The sequence below is a fragment of the Tenrec ecaudatus genome, chromosome 14, assembly GCF_050624435.1.
Source record: "Tenrec ecaudatus isolate mTenEca1 chromosome 14, mTenEca1.hap1, whole genome shotgun sequence".
In the NCBI taxonomy this organism is placed as follows: Eukaryota; Metazoa; Chordata; class Mammalia; order Afrosoricida; family Tenrecidae; genus Tenrec; species Tenrec ecaudatus.
The window spans coordinates 66,225,571-66,250,249 of record NC_134543.1 but is presented as its reverse complement, the minus strand read 5'-3'; the positions used below and the strand labels follow the sequence as shown (position 1 = coordinate 66,250,249).

Sequence of the window (24,679 nt, the reverse complement as noted above, 5' to 3'; positions counted from 1 at the left end):
TCCCCCCGCCCACTTAAATGCTTTTAAGCTTTTTCCTGCCTTTGAAAAATAACGTATCTTTTAGAAGTTGGCTTTTTTCAGCCAAATATTAAGAAATGTAGGTCTAGTTAGCTCATTTTGACCATGGTATTGTATTCCAGTTTGGCACTGACACTGTTAATTCACTCACTAAAGGACTTTCAGAGGTGCTTCTGACATTTCATTATAAACAGCGCATAAATACACATTAGTGTTTGCTTATGTGTCATACAGGCAGTAGCTCCTTAGTGCTATAGTTTACGACTGGGGCACAGCCCTGGGAGTATGCAAAGAATTTCTTAGGGGTATAGCCAGTTGCTTGCCAATCGATTCCAGCTCATGGAGATTACACGTGTATCAGAGTAGGGCTGCACTCCAGAGGGTTTTCAAGGGCTATCTTTTCACAAGGAGACCTCCAAGCATTTCTTCCAAGGTGTACTCTAACCCTCAACTTAATGAGACTTTGTATGTGGTGCACACTGTGATAGGATTATTGTGCCAACCTGGCCAATAAACGTGGGGTTAATAAGGTGCAGTTTAATTGAAGGGGAAAGAGATAAATGGCTCTGCGAACCTCGCCTTGTGGTCCCTTGCTCTGATCGGAACAGTGTGTGATTACCTTAGCTAGTTCTCTGCCTCCACTAATGAGGTACACTACTTGTGGGACACCCAACCTGTGGACTGTGTTGCTATAGTTTGAGGTTCTTTCACAAGTTGCTTCGTCACACTGCTGGTGTATATATTACTTGAGCTGGGGACTGTGGGACCCTGTCATCTGGCTGACTGTTGGTGAGCTGCTCTGCTGTTTGCTACCTGCGGCTGAATTGCCTGTATTGCTCTACAGAAGACTCAACCGTCTGCTTCCTTGACTTGGACCCAGCAGCCCTCGTGAGTTGAAGGACTGCCAGTGTATTAACTGTCTCAAGGAAGGGAGCTGAACTGGCCATTTATACTGCTCTGTGGGCTAATTAGCTGTTTATGTTGCATCTATCTATCTAAAACCATAAGTGTCCTGGTTTTATTTCTCTAGAGAACCCTGTCTAACACACACACACACACACACACACACACACACACACACACACACACACACACACACACACACACCCCTGCTGTGGAACAGAGCCATGTTTATAGTTCAGTTTAAACCTTAATGTTTAGTCTGTGAGATTATGACAAGTTTTAGATGACTGACTAAAAATGTCCAATATCCTTTTATGCACAGAACAAATTTGAGGATGTGATAGAGAATATACCTAGAAAAGAAGTTGCTGGGGAAAGGCAACTTCAACCTTACAAGATAGTGCAAATTTGCTCTCAAAGACGCCCGTGTTTTGGAAATTCGCCCATATTTTGGAACACATAGGAACCTTGGTGGTGCTGTGGGTTACGTGTTGGGCTGCCAGCCTCAAGCCCAGCACTTTGTAACTCCTAGGCCCTCTCAGGAAGATGAGGCTGTCTACTTCTCTAGTTACCATTTTGGAAACTCAAGACAGTACTACCCGGTTCTATAGGTTCACTGTGCATCATAATCGACTGGATAGCAGTGAGAGACGGTAACTTCACTTGCAGCACGAGCAGCTTTTAAGTCTTTGAAAAGGCTTTTGAGCCTCTTCTTGCATTGAAGTCAGGCTAATGAAGACATGTACGCACCTGATCTGGATAACCTATGAATCTGATGTACTAAATTTCCTTAAGGACACACTTAGAAGAAATCTTGTTCATAATCAGGGGATTGCCTGTACACCAACTTAAGTTTTGTTTGCATTTTTTCTTTCTTTTTTTTTTTTTAGTATTCTTCCTTGCCAACACTTGGTGATGCCTTGCCTTCATCTGTTTACATTAAAAACAAAAACTCTCAGAAAGACTGTTACGTGTACTGAGCTTTCATTAAAAATGCACCTGCCATTCCCCACGCCCTCCACCCAACAAGAAACCCAACTTAGTAAGGTGCCCTTTAAGGCAGCTTAACAGGCTGGGTGGCTGGGAGGGCCAGCCTACAGCTCCTTGGAGAGCAGCCCGGTGGAGCTGACTTTGACAGTGCGCTTGGGGAGAAAGCAAAATCAAACTATTTTCCTGCCAGCTGCAGAGTGCTTCCATAGTCATCAAGAGGTCTCAGACGCTGTTAGAAACGTTGGTTCCAGTTGTCCAGAGAACAGGTCAGAAGCCTAGGTGTGAAGGTCTAGGTGTAGCCGGTTGTGTCTTTGTGGTGGTGGGGCGTTAGGAACTGTGATGGGAAGATGGCTTCCTGCAGACCCAGCTCCCAAGCATCAGCCTCTAATTATCTACCTTTGTATCTGTCAAACTTCTTGTGTGTGTTGGCGGCTAGTATGTGCTCCCAGTAGTGTCTGTGTGGGTGGACTGAAAATTAGAACTTCATTATTTTGAAATGGTTGTAATGAGAATTTGCTTCAATTAGAAATTAATTTACTTCCTAACAAGAAATCTCAATATTTACCAAAGAAAGATGAGGAAGAGCTCTTAGCATCCAAAATATAATTTCAACTACATCAGCTTTTGAAAGCTGGGGGGAGGGGAGTTTAGATATCATTAAACTTTTTTTTTGAGATCTCTCTCATTAATGGCAATATCCAAATTCTGAAGAATATCAGTTAACTCCCTAAATCTTATTTTCTCAAGTCCCTCCAGTTTATATCAGTGTTATACAGCAATTGGGACGCACAATGGTGTATCACTGGGTATTATTCACGACTGTGGTACCACATTGGCATCATTTGTTCCTGGTTTCAGGCAAGCTGCTTTTATGTTATTGACTCAAGTTAGAAGTTCCAAGTGAATGAAGTTTCTTCATCTGTGTTTTCAACCGTAAGCACTGCTTCCCTCAGGCCCACCAATTTTTATTCTTCTGGTAAGGGATATGGGAAAGTAACTTTAGGTATGTAAGTTTTATTATTCATTTACATAACTCGGCCATCTTTTGAACTTATTCGATATATTTGTTCAAAGTTGCTAAGTCTATGAGCTGTTAGGATAATAGTTGAAAATATCTAAAGCTTTAGATAACCTCTTTGAGCTTCAATTTCTTCATATGTGAACAAGGGATTATAGAATTGAGTAGAATCAAGAATTGAGACCAGAGCATAGACAAAAAGCAGATGTCGAGCCTTCCAGATCTGTCTCGTATCAAACCATATATATGACTGCACTAGCACATTAGCCATATATATTGATTATACTTTTCACAAATTTGGAGAACTCTGGGTATTCGAAACACAGACTTAAACATGCTGATTCATTCAAGTTAGATATTCTGAGGGAAAAAGGTATAATAAGGTAGATATAATGAAAGTTCCTTGTGAACATGCCCAAGTGACTGAGGACGAAAAAATGGGAGGAAAGGCGGTTTTCTTTTCCAGAAGTGGAAGTTGTCTGACCAAGCCAAGCATGGAGATTACACTGCCTTACTGAAGCAATTTGAGAGGGCTTCCAACATTTTGCGGGAAAAATCCCCTTATCTTTTAATTCCATTTTCCCAACTTTCTGAAGCCCCTTTTATATACATGGGATCTATGGCCTATTTAATCCTAGCGTATCTAAAATATTTTTGCGTCTAGTACAGGGATTTTTAGAAATACAACATTTCTGTAGTCTGACAAAAGTTGCACATCATTCCGAATGCATGACCCCGGGCTTGGTTTTGTGCTAACTATTCTGAAGTCTGTCAGTAAGCACGTATGCGCATTTCTCCAAAGTGAGTTCAACAACCTTAACATTTCTCAAAACTACTATGACATTTTTTATAATGCGTTCTCAAATGGAAGCTTTGCTATACTAGGATCAGTAGGAGCTAACATACACAATATAAGGATTGTTGCAGTTTACTTAATGCTAAACGTTTCATGCTTCAGATACAATAAAATATATTACGACGACCATTTTTTAATGCTTTATTCATTGATTAAAAGAATATACATTTAACATAAACCATTCAACATCAGTCACCAGGTCAAACATTCAGCTGGATTCCTTACAGTTTCTGTCAGGAGTTATTTATCTGCTCACATCATGGTAAAATCTCACCACATCTGGCACTCACACACACCGTGCTAGTGGATTCACACTACTGATGGACATATAAAATCCGCTTGGTATGTGCTCACTGGAGACAAAACAGTGCACACCTGTCAAAAGGTCATTTTTATATAAGATGGTAAAACCATTTGTAAAACATATAAACTTTTTCCATAAATAGAATCATATCTGGACATCTGTTGCATAAATTGTGTTTCCAAAGCTTACAATAGAGCAGCCAGGTCTCAGCACTGCTGGGCCCCCACGTTGGCTACTTACTTTATTATTGCAGACTGTCCTTTAACATTAAATGCACAACATTCGTACCATTTAAAACTGGGGTCAGGTGGAAGTCTCACAGAGACCACGTCTGTACCGCGGTTGCCCTGAAACAGTTAAATCGGCTTTTAAAGCCTCTCAGATATAACAAGGTTTTAAAACATACTTCATGGAATGTTCTTGTGTCATAGCAGCTCATACCTATGATAGAACAAGTTTCAGTTCTTCCTTTCTTTCCTTTACATTCACTATTCACAGTGAAACAGGTGCATGGTATTTTTAAAATTTTTTTATTTTTTCAGAGTTCTGAGGTTGCTGACTGAGCCACAGCACAGCTGTGTACCACAGGTCGAAAATCGACCTTAAATATCACAATCTAGCAGTATCTAGCTGGCCAGAGTGGGCCGGCCCCTGCCAGCATGTGGGCACTTCTTCATTTAAGTCTATTCTTTGGCAGCTGACACGCGCGCTGACAGAGAAAAATCCAGTGACTTGTTGCTAGGGATTTCACGACTAATGTTTGTTTGAAAGTTATGTGTTTATGATTCTGTTTGACTTTCTTTTTGGAGGTTTTACCCTGGAATACAGTTTCTTTCTTCCTCTCTATTTAAAATCTGGACTAAAAAGCTAACTAACTTGAATATACAATATACTTGCTGAATAAAATTAATTTGGATATAGCTTTTAAAAAAATCCAACAGTTTGGGTTTTCGTGTTTATGTAAATGCATTAAAAAAAGAATTCAGCAATATTCTAACCTAGTACTATACAAAATTCAGAATGGTACTTGGTGATATAACTATTCTATGTGTAATGAAAGTTAAAAATTTGGCTTTTCTGTTAAAGGTAACTTATTTGGGATCAAAGTATCTTCCCTTCATACATTTCAAATCAAAATTAATGAAATGCTATCACAATGCATAAATGTAATGCACTGCATACAAATTCACCAGTCTATGGGTAAATATCTATATATATGTATAAAAATAATTTGGCTCGTGTGCTCTGAACTCTGACACACAAATAGTAAAAACATCAACAAGGCAGAGTAGCTCAGTGCAAAATAAAGTTAGCCAGCAACCTCAGACAACCTTCGGTTGTTATGTCCTTAAGGTTTGGTAACAAGTCCATTAACCGTGAAAACCCTATACACTGTCACTTTGAACTTCTAAACCAATACCCGACTAAGTTCTTTGATCAAGAAGTAGAATATACATATATAATTCTATAAAGCTAATACTGATTAAACACATCACAAAGGGGTCAACTCACTACTGGAAAAAACATAATAGGACCCTACTTGCATATGTAATCACAGGAATTGTACATTTAAAAAAAAGCGCTAAATGTCTTCGCTGAAGCTTTGCATCTCTCTGTAAAAATGACGATTCGGTTCAGTGAAGACACTGAGTGATTCAATGTCCATCACCGCATGCCAGGGTTGACTCAGGCCCAGGGATACTTGCTCAATAAGGTTATGCACTGGATCCACATCCTGGTCGGCCAGTTCGCCTTGGTCAAAATCAATGCTTTCTTCAGTGACTTCAAGCACTTTTAGATCAGGGCCACGAAGGCGAGCAATGGCAATGAGGTTGTGTGCCCACACCGTGTAACCTGAAAAATAAACCAAGCATGGAGTTGGCTGCTGTCTCCAAGAACACAAGGGTGGGTGTGAACTGCTAAGGGATGCGAGCCCACTCTGATACTACTACATGCAGTCACTTAGAAGATCATTCAAGCTACTCGGGACAGAGACGAGGCTCTGTACTCTCATAAGGAGTGAACATCTCAGAAGATCACAGGGCAGTCCTCCCCCGCCCTCCAGGGTCACTACAAGTCAGCACTGACCCCACAGCAGTGAGTTTATGCTTCAGAGCCCAAAGACCTAAAGTGAGATTTTCAACTGGAAAGACAAAGTGGTACTTGTCAGTTGTAAAGATATAAAGTGTGATACAGTCATGGAAATGAAAAATACCAATTTCAGACTACGGGTTACCTCTGAGAAGGAATGCAAGGACCTGAGAGAGGGCTTTAGCTACATATACATCGGGGCTTTAAAAAGCTCATGGGATAACGCCATTATCTTTTAATTCCATTTGTCCATGAACTTGGTGAAGTCCCCTCATATCTAAAATTTCATTTCTTAAGAAAAAAATCTTTTAAAAAAGTCAGGCTTGAAATAATTTTTACATAGCCAGATACTTTTTTAAAAGTCTATATAAAATCCCCACTTTGTTTACTACTTAGAATATTGGTCTATTCTTTGCTTCTATCTCTGATCACTGGCCAAATTGAAAGGATACATTCCCACATATAAGTACAGGTTACAAAAATAGTGAAATGAAATAACGAGTTTAAGACATTCACATAGAATTTTAATTTTGTATCCTATAATCACTTTTTCAGGATAGCAACTCCTTATGAGATAGTATGCATTAAGAAGAAGGGCCCCTGTAAGAAGTATTACCTACTTAACAGAACTCTCACCAAAAAAAAAAAAAAGCCCTGGTGGTGAAGTAGTTTTGGACGACTAACTACAGGCTAGCAGTCTGACACCAGCAGCTGCTCCGTGGGACAAGCTGAGGCGTTCTACTCCCATGGAGTGTTATAGTTTTGGAAACCTGAAGTCAACTCTTCCCTGTCCTAGAGGGTTGCCATGAGTCACACTGACTTGATGGCACAGAGTTTGGTAAAACAAAACGCATAAATCAATTACATTGATATCCTGAATCTAGAAAATAAGGTAGTGAAAATGAAAACATTACAAACAACTTTCTCTTCCTGCCACGTTGTTGTTAAGGGATCTTGTGATCAGAAGGAATTTATTTATTGCCAGTAGACATATTTTTCAGTCGCATACATTTCAAATGGTAACTCTGTGGAAGGCGCGAGCTTACCAATTTGATGGCAGAAGGAAAGGGAAGCGGGAGCAGAACATCTCCGGTTAAAATAGGACGACGGTTCCATTTGTTAGCAATCTATCTCCTAGACAGCAGTAATGCTAGGAGTCTGCGCAGTGTTGTTAGATAATTTCTGAACACTATAAAGTGGAATCTTTTCACTGGAATAAAATGTTTTAAATGTTAAGACCAATAACAAGTAATAGTAAGCAAAAATTACCTACCGTGAACTGCCAGAAGAGAAAGTTTTGTACACCTCCATGCTAGTAAAACTAATGGATCTTCATTTCTGTTGTCACTAAGATCTGGAAAACCAGACGTGTCAATCACATCATTCATTAATATAAAATGGGTGAGGAACTTGTCATACTGCCTGGAAATAAGATCAACAATAGCCCCGGAAACACATGTGATGTAGCTGTCAAAATGAATCCTCTCTAGTGGTATACTGGGTTTCAGAATCTTTAACATATCTTCACCCCTAATATCAAAAGCCATTATGTAGACCCGAAAGCTGGTGCTCTTTCGTGACAGGGCTTTCCAGTGCTCATCATTTGGCATGTGCTCTAGAGTCTTATGCATCACGGAGACATTGTGGACCAGGAGAGAGAGTCGCTGCAGAGGCACGTGGTTGCTATCGGTTAAGACTCTTGCCATCTCAGCTGTAAAGTCACAGAAATCCAGGGCGAGTGAACGCAAATTCACAAACCGCTCCAGTTCAACTGCTGTGACGAGAGTGCTGTTCCCAGGAACACTGTTGTCCAGTAAACTCAGGTGCTCCACGCTGCTGGCAACCGAGGTGGCAAGAGATGACAGCGATGCTGGGGTTACTGTGTCCAGCATAAATCCACAGGAAAGCCACTTCAGTTGCCTACTGTTACTCAGAATTTCTTCAAACAGCTGCTGGATTCTATAATAAGGAGAATATAGGCCACAATGAGTTCATTTGCATTTAGCTCTAATGTCACACTGACTTCTGCAGATAGGCAAAGAATGACATGCAATGTTGAAAATGATCTTTCATTAGTTAATTTATATTCATTTTACAATATCATAAAAATTCACCTGAAAATATAAGATTTACTAAACAAAGAATGTATTACACTTACAGAAATATACTCCTCATCTAAGATCAGCAGCATTTTATATCAGTGTGATCGAAAAGATTGAGGACATGCAATTCATGTTCCAGGAAAGGCAAGAATATAAGTATCTTACATGATAGTCAGCTAGTTCTTTGATTTGTCTTCAAGATTTATGACATCATGGCATATGCTGATCACCATATTTAATAAGACAGTTTCAGGATAACAGTTCTTTTTAGAAAAAAGATCATTACTCTTCTGATTGAGTTTTACAATTTCTCAGAAAGGATTAAAAATATGAAAATTAGTATGGATTGTGATGAGATAGATGAGCCCCTGAAAAAATGATTAAAAAATAGCAAAGAAGAAAAAAGTGACTGGCATAGTAAAATGCTAACCAGCTATATAACTTACTGTTTGACTTTTTTGCCATCAGGGTCCACCTTGCTGAGGTACGTATTGGACAAAGTTCCTTGCTGTTGTAGAACGCTGATGTCTCCAAAAAGACTAAACTTTTGAAGATTCCTGTAAGAAGATTTAAAATGGCTTTCTAAACAACCGAAGAAAATAATTTATCAAAGAGGATAGTTTATAAATGTTTCCACCTCCTATCGTACGTAGAACATAAGTCTGATCAATGTATATATACAATAAAAAAGCAGTGTGGTAAAGGGAAATAAAAATCATAAGACTTAAAAGATTTTGGGATACGAAGAATGAATCATGAACTCAACATTCTAATGATCACAGAAAGGCCTTTTAATGTCCCCAAGACTGAGTTTCTTTATAATAATACATACCTAATCATGTTTAAGGATGCACAAATAAGAAAATTACATAAGAAGAAGCTAGGCAAGCCTTACATTTTTTATAGATGTTTGTTCTAATATTATTTTCTCATGCAATTAAGTTAGCCAATTTGGTAAATGTTCTGTAACTGAGTCGATGCCAACTCACAGGGGGGCCTACAGGACAGCAGAGCACAGTTGCACGGGTTTCCAGGCTGTACATATTCCTAGAAGCAGTCTGCCACATCTTTCCTCTCTGAGGAGGCTGGTGGGGTCAGAGTGCCAACCTTCGGTTACGTGCAGAGCGTCTCTAACCATTGTGCCACTCAGAGAAAGTAAAAAACCTATGCCAACATCTTTCAATTTTAGACAAATTTAGCTACAAAAATAACTTTTCTAATAGTAAAATTCTAAATTAGGAGAAAACAAAAAAAAACCTGGGATAAAGATTAAAGCAGAAATTAATAATACTCCTATGTACAAGGAGGCTTTTAAAAAGTTTGTGGGTGGGTGGGGGGAATAAAAAAAAGTTTGTGAAAAATGGAATTAAAAGTTAGAATAATAATTACCAAGGGGCATGGCAGGGGGAGAAAAGTGGGAAATAGGGAGCTAACAACAAGTCCAAGAGAAAATGTGCTGAAGTTGATTGTGGTGATGACAGTACATCTCTTCTTAATACGACTGAATGATTAAACTGTAGGATATGTAAAGTATACACTAATGAAATAAAAAATGGAGTTTTTCAATAAACTTTTAAAAGCCCCTTCCTAACAATAATGAGCTAGAGATTCTATTAATGTATTTTACTAACTTTATCCCCTTTAAGTTTTGTATTATCTATAAAATGAAAAACATTTACACAAATGAAAGTAAAATTTCTTGAGAATGTTATTTTCCCAAATTAATGACCTTAATTTCACTGAAAAACTGATGATTCTAAAATTCAGCTTGAAGAATAATTATTACCTTATATATTTACTAAAATTCCCTAGTGATCTTGTGTTTTGAAGGACAAGTAAAAGATGCTGCTCACCGTGATGGTATTTGACTATAAATCAGAGAAGTTTCCATACAGATGGATTAAAAAGGGATCCTAAGGATGAGTGGGGTTAACTAAGAAAAGGACAGTAGGGAAAGAGAGTTACATGTGGAACCAAGAACCGAAGGGAGCAAAGTGAGCTTGAAGCACTGCAGGGCATCCCAAGTGACTGGAGTACACAGTGTGGGAGGGTGAACAGAAACAAGGGAGGTTGTGGGAATGGATGGCGTCCTTATGTCAAATTAGAAAAAAATTTGTTCTTGGGGATAGTAAAAGTAATGACGTGCTCTCCACACCCTAGTCATTTTAAGCAGGGAATAAAATGATGCATTTTGGATCTAGAGACTTCCTGAGGAACTCCAATAATTGCTCTGGTCAGAACCATTTCGGGTCAGCTGAAAGGAGGGCAGGACCGTTTACTCAAGAGAGTACTCTAGTAACAGAGAGGAGAGAGAATGGTTTTGGTAACAGAGGTGGAAATAAGGCTTCGAGGTATTTTAAAGAAAAGAAAGGAATGGGCACTGGGTAAGACAGCTCTAAGGGTGGGGAATGGAAAGGAGTTAAGAATAATTTACCTGTTCCCGTCTGTGGAATTGCAGATGGGAGAGGTTTTCTATGGGGCAAGGATTATTACAAATGAATACAACGTTTATTAGATTTTTTTGGCAGGGGGAGGGAGAGGAGATAGTGGAGTTAAAGTATGAGCCCCACTTTAGACATGTTGACCTAAGTGAACTATCCAAGTTTGGAGTGTAGCAGGTATCTGGGTGAAAACTGAAAACATGAAGGAGGGCAATAGTGCTTACAGAAAGAGAATAAGAAAAAATGTAGGTAAAGAGTTCCCGAGGAACCTCAACAATTAAAACACTGAAGGAGAAGACTGGATGATAGATTAGGAAGTCATGGCAAGGTACGTTGGTAAAGAGCCAGGGCTATGAAAATCAAAGGAACTGAGGACCAAGAAACTCACCAAGAACAGAGTGATCAAGTGTCAACTACTGCTCTGAAGTCTTTAAGGGGGGACTAAGAATGGTCATTGGGTTAACAATGGTGATCAGAAGAGATCTGACTGGAGTAAAATGCAAAAGAAGTACAGTGAGGAACGGAGGTCTTGGATACAGAGGATTCTTAAAAAACTCTTGTTGTGGAGATGCAGAGGCTGTATAAACAAATGAGAAAGGAGATGACTCCTGATAAGCAGGTAAGGACAAAGGGACCTTCCATGAGAGAAAGTACAATATGCAGCCACAGTACTAAAATCAGTAATGACATTGGTAGAAAATCAAAGACAGATAACTAGGAATAAAGCCTGTTATACAATTCTGTCTCAATAAACCAAAATTATCTAGTGACAAATCAAAACACCACATTTTATGCAAAAATGTGTGCATTACATATTTTATTTTTCCATGCATGTGTATGTGGGATATGCAAAACTAAAATTAAAGTGAAATGAATCTTTATCTCATTTCTGCAGGAAAAGGCTTTCTAATCTTAGAATAGATCAAAGTGAAATTTTTCCAGGTAAAGATGAAAAATATAAATGATAAAAAAAGAAAAATATTCAACAAATAAAAGAAAAAACAAACTCAGTGTCATCTAGTCAATTCCAACTCTTAAGCGACCCTCTATGACAGAGTGGAGCTGCCACTGTGGGTTTCCTACACTGTAACTCTTTCCAGGAGTAGACAGCCTCATCTTTCTCCCTCAGAACAGCTGGTGGTTTCAAACTGCTGACCTTACAGTGAGCTGTCCAATGTGTAGTCCACCATGCCATCAGGGTTTTAATAGTCAGCAATACACCTTACTAAAAAGCAAATAACGCGAGAAAAACATGCGAAACAAATGCTAGTTCTTTTTTATATATCGAAGAGCCCCACCTAAACCAAGAAGAACAATACTACGATTCCAATGGGTAAATGGGAAAAGAAGTTACATAGAAGTCACATGTGGACTCTATCAAGGAAAATATTAGAGGGATTACTAATGGAAATAATCTAATTCTTTCTTGACCTTTAAAGAATTTAAAATTAAGTCAGTCCATTAAGTGTAACTTTCCATCTGACTACAAGAAAACTGTATTCTCACAAGCATTTAATAGGAAGAAATTAAAAAAAATTACATTTAGATACAAACTATTTTTAAGATGGCTACCAAAGGATACAGTACTATAATGTGTAACAATGTTTACTTTACATTATTTTCCTTTTTATTCTTTAAAATATTCTAAAATTGCTAGCATGTCTAAGCACACAGAGGTTCAACTTCTTATAACATCTAGAAAGCAAACTTAAAATTTAAGGTATGATATGTGGTCTTAGAGACCATGTGTCCCATGGTCCTTTGTCTCTGGGCTCTGAATTTCCATATTCAACAAACCATGGATCAAAAAGTATTTGACTATACTTCCACTGTAAACAGCTAGAAAACTGTATGAAACCACAATCTTCGAACATTGGTAATAAGCTACATAGGACTGTGCAATGCCTAAAAGATAGAAAACTGAGAGAAGGCTAACTCTCCAGAATATGGACTAGAAAGATGAGTTTTCAATGTGTTGCAGGGTGCGAGAATCCAAAGAGATTTGAGGGAGCCCAAAGTGGTTAGAATTTACAGGACAAGATACCAGGGAAGAGAGAGTGAAGTAGAAAGAGCCCCAGAGATTTGCGGCTGTCCCTTAACCGTGGCTGAGAATGATCTGCCATGTGTAGTAGGGTGAAACTACATGGCAGGACAAAGTGTCACTGGAAAGCAGCTCAAGTGAGTGAACTCAGGATTGGGTAGCAGCATCCTCAGCAAAGTCAGGCCCCATTCTTTGTAGCTGCTACCCAGTCAGCACTGCCTTGTAGCAGCCTTGTGTGCAACAGAACAAAGTCCCACTTGGCTCTGCACCATCCTCACAACGGCTATGTTTTAGTCCCTTGCTGCAGTCACTGGGCCAATCCATCTTGGTGAAGGTTTTTACTATTTTCACTGATCCTCTACCAAGCATAATGTCCTTCTCCAGGGACTTGGTCCCTCCTAATTACATGTCCAAAGTATGTGAGACAAAGCATAGATATCCTCATGTCTAAGCGTCCTAGCTGTACTTCTTCCGAGTCAGAATTGTCTATTGTTCTGGCAGTCCGTGGTCTATTCAAAAATGTTCACCAATATCATAATTCAAATGTTATCGATTCTTCTCTGGTCTTCCTTACTCAGGGTCCAGCTTTCATAAGCATGTGAAGCAATTGAAAATTCAATAGTTTAGGTCTGGTGTACTTTAGACATCAAAGTGACATTTTGCTCTTTATCATTTAAAGAAGTCTTTTGTAGCAGATCTTCCCAAAGCAATTTATCTTTTGATTTCTTGTTACTTCCATGAGTATGTTGGTGGTGGATCCACACAACACGGTATCTTTTGACAACTTCAAGATTGCCTTGTTTATCATGTTTTTGTTTTCTGGTCTGGTTGTGGAGATTTTCGTTTCCCTATGTTAAGGTGCAATCTATACTGAAGGCTGTAGTCTTGGATTTTTATCAACAATTGCTTCAAGTCCTCCTAATTTTCGGCAAGAAGAGTTATCTTTATATCTCAGGTTGCTAATGAGCCTTCAATCCTGCTGTTGCATTCTTCTTTAAATAGCCCAGACTCTCCAATTATTTGATCATACATAATTAGTTTGGTGAAAGAACAGAAGTCTGACAAACCTTCCTGATTTAAAACCATGCAGTATCTCCTTGTTCTGTCAAAACGACGGCTTCTTGGTCTACGTGCAGGTTCTACATGAACACACTGAAATGTTCAAGATTCCCACTCTTCCCAATGGCACGTCTTTGCATAGTCAGTAAATACAAGTATACATCTTTCTGGTACTCTGCTTTCAGCTAATATCCATCTGGCATCAGGAATGGTATCCCTCATACCACATACTCTCCTGATCTGGCTTGAATCTCTGTCAGTTCCCATCCATGTAGTGATATAATTATTTTTTCAATTGTCTACAGCAAAAATTTTACTTGTATGGATATTGATGATAATGCTTGATAAATGCTACATTTTGTAGGATTACCTTTCTTTGGAATGGACACAAATGTGGATCTCTTCCAGTTAGTTGGCCAGGAAGCTGTCTGCCAAATATTTTGATAGAGCTGAGCACTTCCAGTATCACATCTCTTTGTTGATTTGTTGAAACATCTCAACTGGTATTTTGCCTATTCCTGAAGCATTGCTTTTTTGGCAATGCCTTCAATAAAACTCGGACTTAATTCAATATAACTGATTCTTGATCATGTACTACCATCCCCAAAATGGCTCAACACCAGCTAATTTTATTCGAACAGTAATTATGTGCATGCATTCCAAATTCTTTTGGTGCTTTCTGTGTCATTCATTACGGAGCACTGCTGGAGCCACAAGGTTGGGGATTCAAAACTTTGGGGCCCTACAGAGAGAGGAAGAGGAGACTGCTCCTATAAAGATTTACATTCTCAGAAACTCTATAGAGGACACCTATGAGTTACAAGTGACTCCATGGCAAGAGTCTGGTTGCTGAGTGTCATTTAATATTTTGCCCTTAAACCCCAAACCAATCTAGCACCCTTGTGCGGAACCCAACACTACACAGGCGTTCCAGGGCAATGCATCTTTATGGGAAAAGAAAGCGTCATCTTTCTCCTACTGATAGCTACTGGGTTTGACCACCAACCTTGCAGCTAGCAGTCCAACCAGTAATCCAGCATACCACCAGGACCCGATTTTGCCCACAGAAACTATTCAGTACTGCAAGTTGAGGCTTGGACTTTTTTTCTCTCTCTGTTCTTTCAGCTTGAGAAATGCTTCTCTTCCAGTTTTCTAATTCCAGACTTTTGCATGCCTATTTAAAATACTTTACTCTTTCTTCTCACGCTGCCTTAGAAATCTTCTGTGCAACTCTTTAACTTCATCACTTCTTCTATTCACTTTAGTCACTTAACATTCAAGAGCAAGCCTCAGACTCTAACACTCATGTAGCTGTTTCTCCTGTTTTTATAGTGATCTTTTTGCTTTTTTCATGTATAATGTCCTTGATGTCATTCATAACTCTGGTCTTTGGTCAATAGTGGTCAATGTATTCAACCTATTCTTGAAATGGTCTCTAAATTCAGGTGGGATATAATATACTCAAACTCATATTTTGGCTTACAAGGAATTCTTTCACTTTTCTTTACCCTCAAGTTGAAATTACAAATGAAAGCTAATGGTAACACAGTAGGTCTCTAGCCTTCTTCTGATGAAATAAAAACTTTTCCATTATCTCTAAAAAACATGTTTCCATTTAATTCCTATGCATACTATTCAGTGAGGCCCACATGTATACTCTTGTTGATAAAAAATATGATAGTCTTATTCTGTTAAGATTCAGATTAAAAAAAAATTCAGATTTGGATATCCAGATAGAATTCATAAGTCAGAATCACTTGATGACTACAGGAATTAGCCAGTCTGCATGGCCCAAGAAGGTAGTTACTTAGTGAAGAAGAGAAGTGAGATCGTGTATTCTTACCACACTACTTAGCTCAAAATTGAGAAATTTAAGTTAATTTATAGGAATAGCTTCAAAGACATGAATTGAGATGGGAAGAGATTGTATTTCTCAAAGAAATGAACCTCCTGGGAGAACTGCTGTTAAGTGGAATTGGGTCTCTCTCCAGAGATGCGATCTTATACCAAAAGCAATAACTCAACAAAAAGTTGTCAATGGAAAATATAATTTTCTCTATGCTAAATAAAGGTGTTGAGCAGCCTTATAAATAATTATTTGTTTTAATGTGTTCTGTGGAAGCCTTGGGATAGTTCATTAATCTTGACTAATTTATATAGGTCCTGTCAACAATGATATTTATACAACATTTAACTTTTCCCCTAAATACTGAGTTTCTGCTACATACCAGTCAGCAAAGACAAGTGCCTGTTCTCATGGAGTCCACCTTCTAGAGGGGCTACGCAGACAGAAACAAATAAGCGAAACAAAAGAAATTATTTCGGATTGTGAATGTTACATTTTTAAAAACAAAAAGGTTTATGTAATAAAGAATGTAAGATGGTAGTATTAGAATGGTAACCAAAATCCTTTTGAGTTGTAACATCAACGACAAGAGTCAACCATCTAAATATCTGAGTGACCCCTCTTCCCAACACAATCCTTGAAGACAAAATGAGCGCACAAGCAAATGTGGTGAAGAATGCTGATGGTGACTGGCTATCAAAAGATATATTGTCTGGGGTCTTGAAGGCTTAGAGTTAAACAAGCAGCCATCTAGCAGGAAAGCAAATATGCCCACATGGAAGAAGCATACCAACCTGTATGATTCTGAGGTGTTGAGAGGCTTTAGGTATCGAAAGATGCAAAACAATTATATCGATGTGAAAAAGGGGGATTGGAGTGGAGATCCAAAGCCCATCTATAGACAACTGAACATCCCTCCACAGAAAGGTTATAAAGAAGGGACAATTCAACCGGGTGCAGCATATAGAACTGACGAAACACACAGCATTCCTCTAGTTCCTGAATGCTTCCTGCCCCACACTACAATGACCCAGTTCTGCTTTACAAATCTGACTAAACCAGACTATACACATCGGTACAGATAAAGAGCTTTCCACACATGGAATTCAGGACAGATAAAACCCATAGGGACAGTAGTAGGAGTAGCTATATCATGAGTAGGGGGATGGTGGGGGTGGAGGGTGGGGCAAGGGATTTAAAGGGGAACCCATCAGAAGGTTGGATGTATAGCTGTGGTAGTTACATAATCTGTTGTCAATTTGAGACTATTAAGAGTGAAGGGGTGAAGTTTAGCTTGTCAATCAGGTGGCAGCTTGATGACCTCATTTGGAGGCACTAAGGAGATACATACCTCACTGGAGGAAGGACACATGGTCACTACCTCAGGGACATTTCTGCTGACAAGACACAGGGAGCTACGCTAGTGCTCTAAAGCTGGAGGAGCCACATAGAGACACCTGCCAGCGTGGAGATGCTTACACTGCCACTGGATCCACAGGACTTTTCACCCACTGGTCTGCAATCTTCCTGTATTCAGCGTCATTGCATGTTATTTTGTGAATCTGAAGAGGTCTTTATAGATTGGTATCAGTCATATGGGCTAATATTGGACTTATGGACTTGATCTAGAAAGGGCTGGGATGTTTTTTCAATATACAATTGCTCTTTTATATAAAGCTCTTTCTTATACTCATTGAGTATCTATGAATTTGTTTCTCTAGTCAACCCAGACTAACATAATAGCCCACCCTCCAGGGGGACAAAAGACAGAAATGTGGGTGAAGGGAGACAATGGGGAGTGTAAGACACAAAACAACAACAACAATATATAATTGATCAATGATTCATGAGGGTGGGAAGGTGGGAGAGGGAGGGGAAAAAAGAGGAGCTGATACCAAGGGTTCAAGTAGAAAGAAAATGTTTTGGAAATGTTGATGGCAACATATGTACAAGTGTGCTTAATACATTTGAATGATGGATTGTTATGAGATTTGTCAGAGCCCCCAATAAAGTGGTTACTAAATAAATAAATATCTGAGTGAATAGCTTTTCAAACAAGGAACAATAATTACCAAGGCCTTATCAGTTGCCATCATCAATTTTGCCCCATACTCATGCACAGCAGGACAAAACACTGCCCAATCCTGTACTGCCCTGGACTGTTATTTTTTACAAGCTGATTCTCCGAAGAAGACTTCCAGACCTTTATTCCTAGCCCATTTCAGTCTGGAAACTTCTCTGAATATTGCGTAATATCATAGCAACATGCAAGCTTCCACTTAGTATGCAAGAAGTACATTGCCCAGGTACTGAACCAGTCTCCCAGTTGACAGGCAAGAATTCTACCACAGATCCACCACTGCCTTTTCGCACTCACCTAGACAAATCTGCACCGAAGTGTGGCCGAAGCAAGACAGGTGAGGGTAAGAAAGGTGCCACGATGAACTGAGAGGCACTAGGAGGAAGGAGAACGGACTGGGGATATGTGGGCTTGTAAACCCCATAGAATGAAGTTTGGACTATATTCTAAGAATAGAAGCAATAGGAAAAATTTAGCAAGGTATTGATGTGATTTCATTTGCATTTTAAGAGAAGAGCCCACCCAGGCTTCTGTGTGAGTACACTCTGAGAGGGAACAAAAGTTGAAGTCATCTAGGAAAGAGACTGGGGTGCTTGACAGGAGAGGAGGCGGTGGAGATGAAAAGTACATGGGTTTGAAAGCTGAGCCAAAAAGATTTGCTGATTCAATGTAGGTAGTGAGAGAAAAAGGAGAATCAAATATTTTTCATTGTTTTTTTATAAGGTACACTCAGTTTTCTTGTTCTTATTGTTAAAACAATGTCTTAATAGCATGTTAAATAGGCTGTTTTAACATTAATTTTATTTAATTATAACTTCTAAATGTAACTTCTGCAACTTAGGAAATTCTTCGATGGACAGTCATTAAATACACTTATAAAGCATATCCTAGGCATTAGCTTTTAGTTAATTGATCCTAAGAAAGATAGCCAAGAAACTATTCTATGACAGTGACTTATTTCTAGGCTCTAAAGCTGTGTGTTCCAATATGGTAGACACTAGTCATATAAGCTATTTAAAACTTAATTAAAATTCAATCGAATTAAAAGATTCAGCTACTCAAGGGCAGGAGCCCATTTCAAATGTGATTTGCGGAGCCCCGGGGTACAGTGGGTTATATACACAATTAGACGCTAAATGCAAGGTCAGTTGTTTGAGCCCATCAACCAGCAAATGAGTGACATATGAGGCCTTCTAACCCTTGGTAGGGTCGTTATGAATCATCAGAACTGACTCAGCAGTGGATCTGGCTTGGGCTGGTAGAGAGGGAGCTAGTGGCACCTCAGAAGACAAGCTCTGTTAGTTGCGTCAGGTATGCACTGGCCTCTAACTGTAATCTCAAAGGCTCCTAGGGAGAAAGACGAGGCTGTCTGCTCCTGTAAAGATTCATAACCTCAGAACTACTATCTAGTTTAAGTGGTTATGTAAGGAAATAAAGGCTTTATTCTAAATTAAACTCACCATCATCGAGCTAATGCTGACTTAAGAGATCCCCCCTGAACTGTTTATTGGAGCAGAAAGCCCAATCTTTCTCCCGAAGAGCTGCTGGTGATTTCAAACTGCCCACCATGAGGATCCCAGCCCAACGTGTAGCCACTATACTTTCAGACATAAACAATGAACATGTACACAGCACCACTCCTACAGCAGATGACAAGACATGCTTAAAATTCAGCATGACATATCAGACTAGTGTCTAAGATTTATAATTTACAGAAAACTTCAATACCTCAACAAGAAAAGGGCAAACAATCCAAATAAAAAATGGGTAGAGGACATGAAGAGACTCTCCAAAGAAGACATCCAAGCAGTGTACAAAGGAGAAATGCACAGTTATCAGTCATTCAAGAGAGACGAATCAAAGTTTCAGTAAGATATCACTTCACCCCAGCATTAATAAGAAAGTTCAAGAAACAGTTAACAACAAATGCTAGTGGAGTGTGTGGAGAGAAGGGATTGTCATATGGGTACACTCTCTGTGGAAAGTGGCCTGGCACCTTCTCAAAAAGCTGGAAAGAGAGTACCACATGATCCAGCAATCCTTACTAAGTATATATCTTAGAGAAATAAGAACTGTGATGCGATTAGATGTATGCACACCTATGTTTATCTTGGCACTATTCACAACGACAACCAGAGAAACCACCTAAATGGCCATCAGTGGAAGAATAAATAAGTAGACTTTGGTACATACACACAATGGAATACAACATTAAGGAATTATGAGAAATCAGCTAAACACCTCACAACATGGATAAACCGCAGAGCATTTTGCTAAGTAAAATTAGTCAATCATTAAAGGCCAAATGTTGTATGAGAACCCTGTTATAAAAAGTCAAGAAAATGTTTTTACACTGAAAGAAACATTTTTTAATGCTTCCCAGAGATGGGAAGGGAAGGGAGGATGGGAAGTCACAGGCTGGAAGGTAGACAAGGGTTATCTTGGGAGCAAGGGAAGGTGAAATACACTAAGAGGTAAGAAAAACCAAGGAGGCAGGGGAAGACACTGGGAGGTTTGCAAAAGTTAATGCAACAGAGGAAATACTATTACAAACACAATCCTGAAATAGTGATGACCCGCAAGTAGATGCTTGGACCTGTAGACTAAAGAGGTGCAGCAGGAAGAGCTCAGAGAAATATATACAGCTTTGACAGAGGGTATTTGTACATGTGTATTTACACTGGATACAAGTATCTCCATGAATGTGATAGAGCCTACAGTGGGGCAAAGCTACCAGAAAATTTCTTAGCCACAGCCGAACACCTTGAAGGAATGAGATGCTGGGCCTGGGTTTTCAGGACCATAGTCTTGGCACATACCAAGGTTAATTGGCATAACATGATTCTCAAAGACCATAATCTACATCCTACTTTGATGAGTATCCAATTGTGGTTTGAAGGCTAGTTAGCAGCCATCTACAGTACAACTTTGGTCTCTCCTCATCCAGAGGAAAGAAGACTAATGAAAATTAATACATGGAAACAATTATTCCAATGGACTTAATATCCCAAACATCAATTTGAGACCAGAACTGGTTGCTGGGTGGCTACTACCACCAACTGCTCTGAAAAGGATCACATTAGAAGATCTTGCATGGTGGGGGGACAAAATTCAAATTCATAAGAGAGACCACAGGTACTGGCAGGAGCCTAAGTTCAGGTCTGGAACTAAACTCAACCTTGTGTTAGAATAATTAACCATTTCAGATCATAAGGGAAGTCTTTCAACAAGGACAAAGTCCAGAGGATGAGGATAGAAGGAAGAACAGAAATAGGAAACATGAAGTGGGATAAGGGCCGGTACGTTGAAGGATTGCAATGGGTCAGTTGGGAGAAATGTGTATCAATCATTGAATCTAAAATCGTTATCTGTCTGTAAACCTTCACCTAATTCACAACAGAAAGTTTTACAAATTAAGCATGAAACTGTAGTATTATTTATGAAAGTGCCAAGTGTCCCAGAAGAGAAAGCATTAGTTGGCCTTAGGGCAGGTAGATTGGGATGTAACTAAATGTGGTAGAAGTGAGTGAGTTAGGAGAAGAGAATTTTTTTAAAAAGTGAAGATATACTATACCTCTACTTTGTCTATAAAATGTTATTAATGCATACACTCTAACAGTTACTAAAACAACTTAAAAGAAAGCCACTACACAAGGCTTTGAACTTGGAGTCATAAAAACCAAACCAAACCCATTACCATTGAATTGCTGCTGACCAAAGGGACCCCTGGTGTAGGACAAGGCAGAACTGACTGTTTACAGCAGTAAAAACCACACCAAACTCACTTCCATCCAGGGAATGATAACTCACAGAAACCCCCCTGTGGATTCCTGAAATTGTAACTGTTTACAGGAGTAGAAAGCCCAGTCTTTCCCCGGAGGAGCTGCTGGTGGCTTCTAACTGCCAACCACGCAATTGCAGCCCAACAAGTAACCACTGCACCACCAAGGCTTCTAAAAACCGTCGAAAACTCGGTCTTTCTCCCGCACAGCTGCTGTGTTTTGAAACTGCTGGCCTTGCAGCCTGCCGCCCAAAGCATGCCGCCTGCGCCACTAGAGCCCTGTACAGACACGCGCGTTTCGGATCGTTGCACAGAGATGCTATATGATCGTGAAGCAGAAATCTAGGCGATACTCACTAAAGTAACACCAATCTTTGTCTTGGGAGTAAGCATTCATTCGATGACACCGATTTCTTCCTAGCATGTCAGTTGGTCCACATGACATATACCGTATATACTTGATTATAAGCTGACCTCAGTATGAGCAGAGGCACCTAATTTCATCACAAAAACTGCATTAAAAATGTGCTGAAAAACTCAGTTGGTCAGTTGATTAATCAACTGAGAGTCTTCAACCTAATCTAGACCAATTTATAGCCTCAACAATCTCTCGTCAGATAAAATAAAAGGAAATAGAGTGGCTATGTGCAAATCTGGGGAAATGTGTTTTGTAGAGTCTAGAGTGATGGAGCCATGTTATTTGGAGACAATCTGGAGCTATACTGTCTCCTACCCTTTTGAAGCACAGAATTAGGAACTATGTCATATGGACTAACATTAAACCAGCAAGAGCTGGTCTCAGAAACTCACAGGGGCAATTCTACTCTGTCTATAGGGTCACTAAGAATGTAAAATTCTGAGAGGAAAGACTTCATGTCTGTCAGACTCCTTACTAAATTCACAGAGATGAATACACTTTTTGTCACATGGTAGGCATTTGTAGCATTCTTGTTAAACGAATGAATGAAATGGCAGCAAGAGAACATTAAACCAGGGGTTTAATATTAACCTCATTAAAGGAGTTGCTTCAACCCCTTTCAACATAATGCAGGTGGTATATATATATATATATATATATATATATATATATATATATATATATATATATATATATATATATTGCAAAGAAGGATACCGATCTTCGAGAAAAATGATGGTGTATGACAATGAGAATATTATTTGACCATTACGTTTGTTTTGTTTCTATAAAATAAGAATAATTACTGGCCTAACTCAAAGGGTCGCTGGGAGGATCAAATGAGGTAGTGGAGGTGAAGTATTAACTATTATTATTACGTAAGTTACTATTGTGGTTGATTTTGATACTCCACTTTTGAATTTTCTTCCAAGTATGAGTTTAATTGTAAGGTTAGTTGGAATATCCAGGTACTGAAAAATTTAATAGGATATGGAGCAGGGGGAGGAGAAAGAAATTAGGATACTGGGTTAAAATATAGTCTTACAATTACAGTAAAATTCGGATGCTTATGCTGAGTCTGCCCTGCCTCCTTGCTGCACACCCTCAGCCCCCTCCCCGCCAGGCTATAGTGGGGCTCTTTGAGGTGAACCACTGACACAAGTTGAGTCCACTGGAGGGACTGTCAACCGTTATGATCAACCTCTCCCCTGACCCCTTTAATTAACGAACACTACTCCTCTTTGGGCTTGGCCCAGTTGATGTGTTCTTGCAAGAAAATGGCTGTCAAAGGTTTCTTTTAATAGGTTTCTCGCTACTATGAAGTACTTGTAGAATACACCCCTCCTCCCCCGAAAATTACCCATTTCAAAAAGGCAGATGCGAACCAGTAAACCCGGGCTACATTTTGTTTCTCCCAAGACTCACAGGCCTCGGCCTCCGAGCCTCAGCCATTCCATCTGTAAGATGAGGAATGACGCTGCCGGTCAGTTCCATCCGTGACCCCCATGAAGATGGAGGAGTCCCGGGACGTGTCAGGGATGGTGTCTGCTAAATACTATTCACGAAGTACGACGACGGTCCCGCTATGTCCTCCGGTCTCAAGGAAATCGCCGAGGTAGAACGCACACCCCCTGCACACGGTGCCTCCGCGAGTGGACCGGCGGCGTCGGTTCTGAATCGATTCCGGGGTGAGCGAAAGCAGCGATCCCGAGTTCTGGGAAATGGGGGGCGGGGAGCCAGGGCCCAGGAAGAGCATACCTGTTGTTCCGGATGCTGACCAGCACGCACAGTACCAGCTCCAAGTAGGTGCGCAGCACTTCCAGCCAACGGGCGGAGAGCTGCAAGGCCTCCCCTTCTTCCCCGCCGACCCCGGCGTCCGCGCCGCCGCCGCCGCCGCCCGTGTAGTTCTCGGCGGTGAACTCAACGCCCAGCTCCCGCACGAACCAGCCGCACTTGCGCATGAGGAATTCGAGCCGGGGCTGCTCTGCGGGAGAGACGCGGAGGCTGATGCGGAGCTGAGGCCAGAGCGCCGGGTAGAAGAGGCACTCCCGCCAGTGCGAGCAGGAGGCCGAGGCCCGCAGCCGGTCCGGCGCCGACAGGAAGGAAAAGATGTGCACGATCAGCTCGCTGGGAAGCGACGCGGCGCCCGCCGCCTGCCCGCACAGAGCCATTCGGCCTCGACGCCGGCTGCCGGCTCCCGGTCGCCCCCGCAGCGCTCGGAGCAGCCCCGGCCGCCGCTGCCGCCGCCCCCGCAGCCGCTGCCGCCGCCCCCGCCCCACCCGGGCGGCCCCCGCTCGGGTTCGAGCTCCCGGCGGTCGGGGCTGCGGCACTGACAAGAACAACAACATCAATGACAAGGGAGAAGTGGGCGGAACCGTCGAGGGCCCGGGCGGAACCAAGGGGAGGACCGGGAGAGGAGAGGGGGGAACATTCCTGCAGGGGCGGCTTCCAGCCATCTTGCCTTGGGTCTCTCAAATTCTACTCAGCGTGTGTCCGAGGAACTTGTTCATTAGGCTTATTCAAAACCCGTGCGTGTACTGTTTGTGGGCCCGAACCAGCGAAACGTATGGTAAAGAAGACCAGCCCCCCCCGCCCCCCCGCGCTGGGCGTCCGAGGCAGAGCGGTGGTACGCGCTGAGTTTGACGTCGCCGAGGGGGGAGGAGCCTGGCGTTGACCGGCGCCACTTCCGGAAGCGTGCCGCCGGTGGCCGGTAAGGAAAGGCAGACGAGCA

The 24,679-nt window shown here is 40.7% G+C and overlaps 1 protein-coding gene across 1 annotated transcript; it reads right to left on the bottom strand.

The window, feature by feature from the left end:
- Positions 1-3,917: 3,917 nt before the first annotated feature.
- On the bottom strand, positions 3,918-24,311 carry FBXO33 (F-box protein 33). The gene is made up of 4 exons (XM_075531098.1): positions 23,707-24,311; positions 8,729-8,839; positions 7,454-8,139; positions 3,918-5,943 (listed from the first exon to the last, which is right to left on the bottom strand). Exons 1-4 carry the CDS (start codon positions 24,294-24,296, stop codon positions 5,672-5,674), a joined length of 1,659 nt encoding a protein of 552 aa, XP_075387213.1. The 5' UTR covers positions 24,297-24,311; the 3' UTR covers positions 3,918-5,671.
- Between the last annotated feature and the right edge of the window lie 368 nt (positions 24,312-24,679).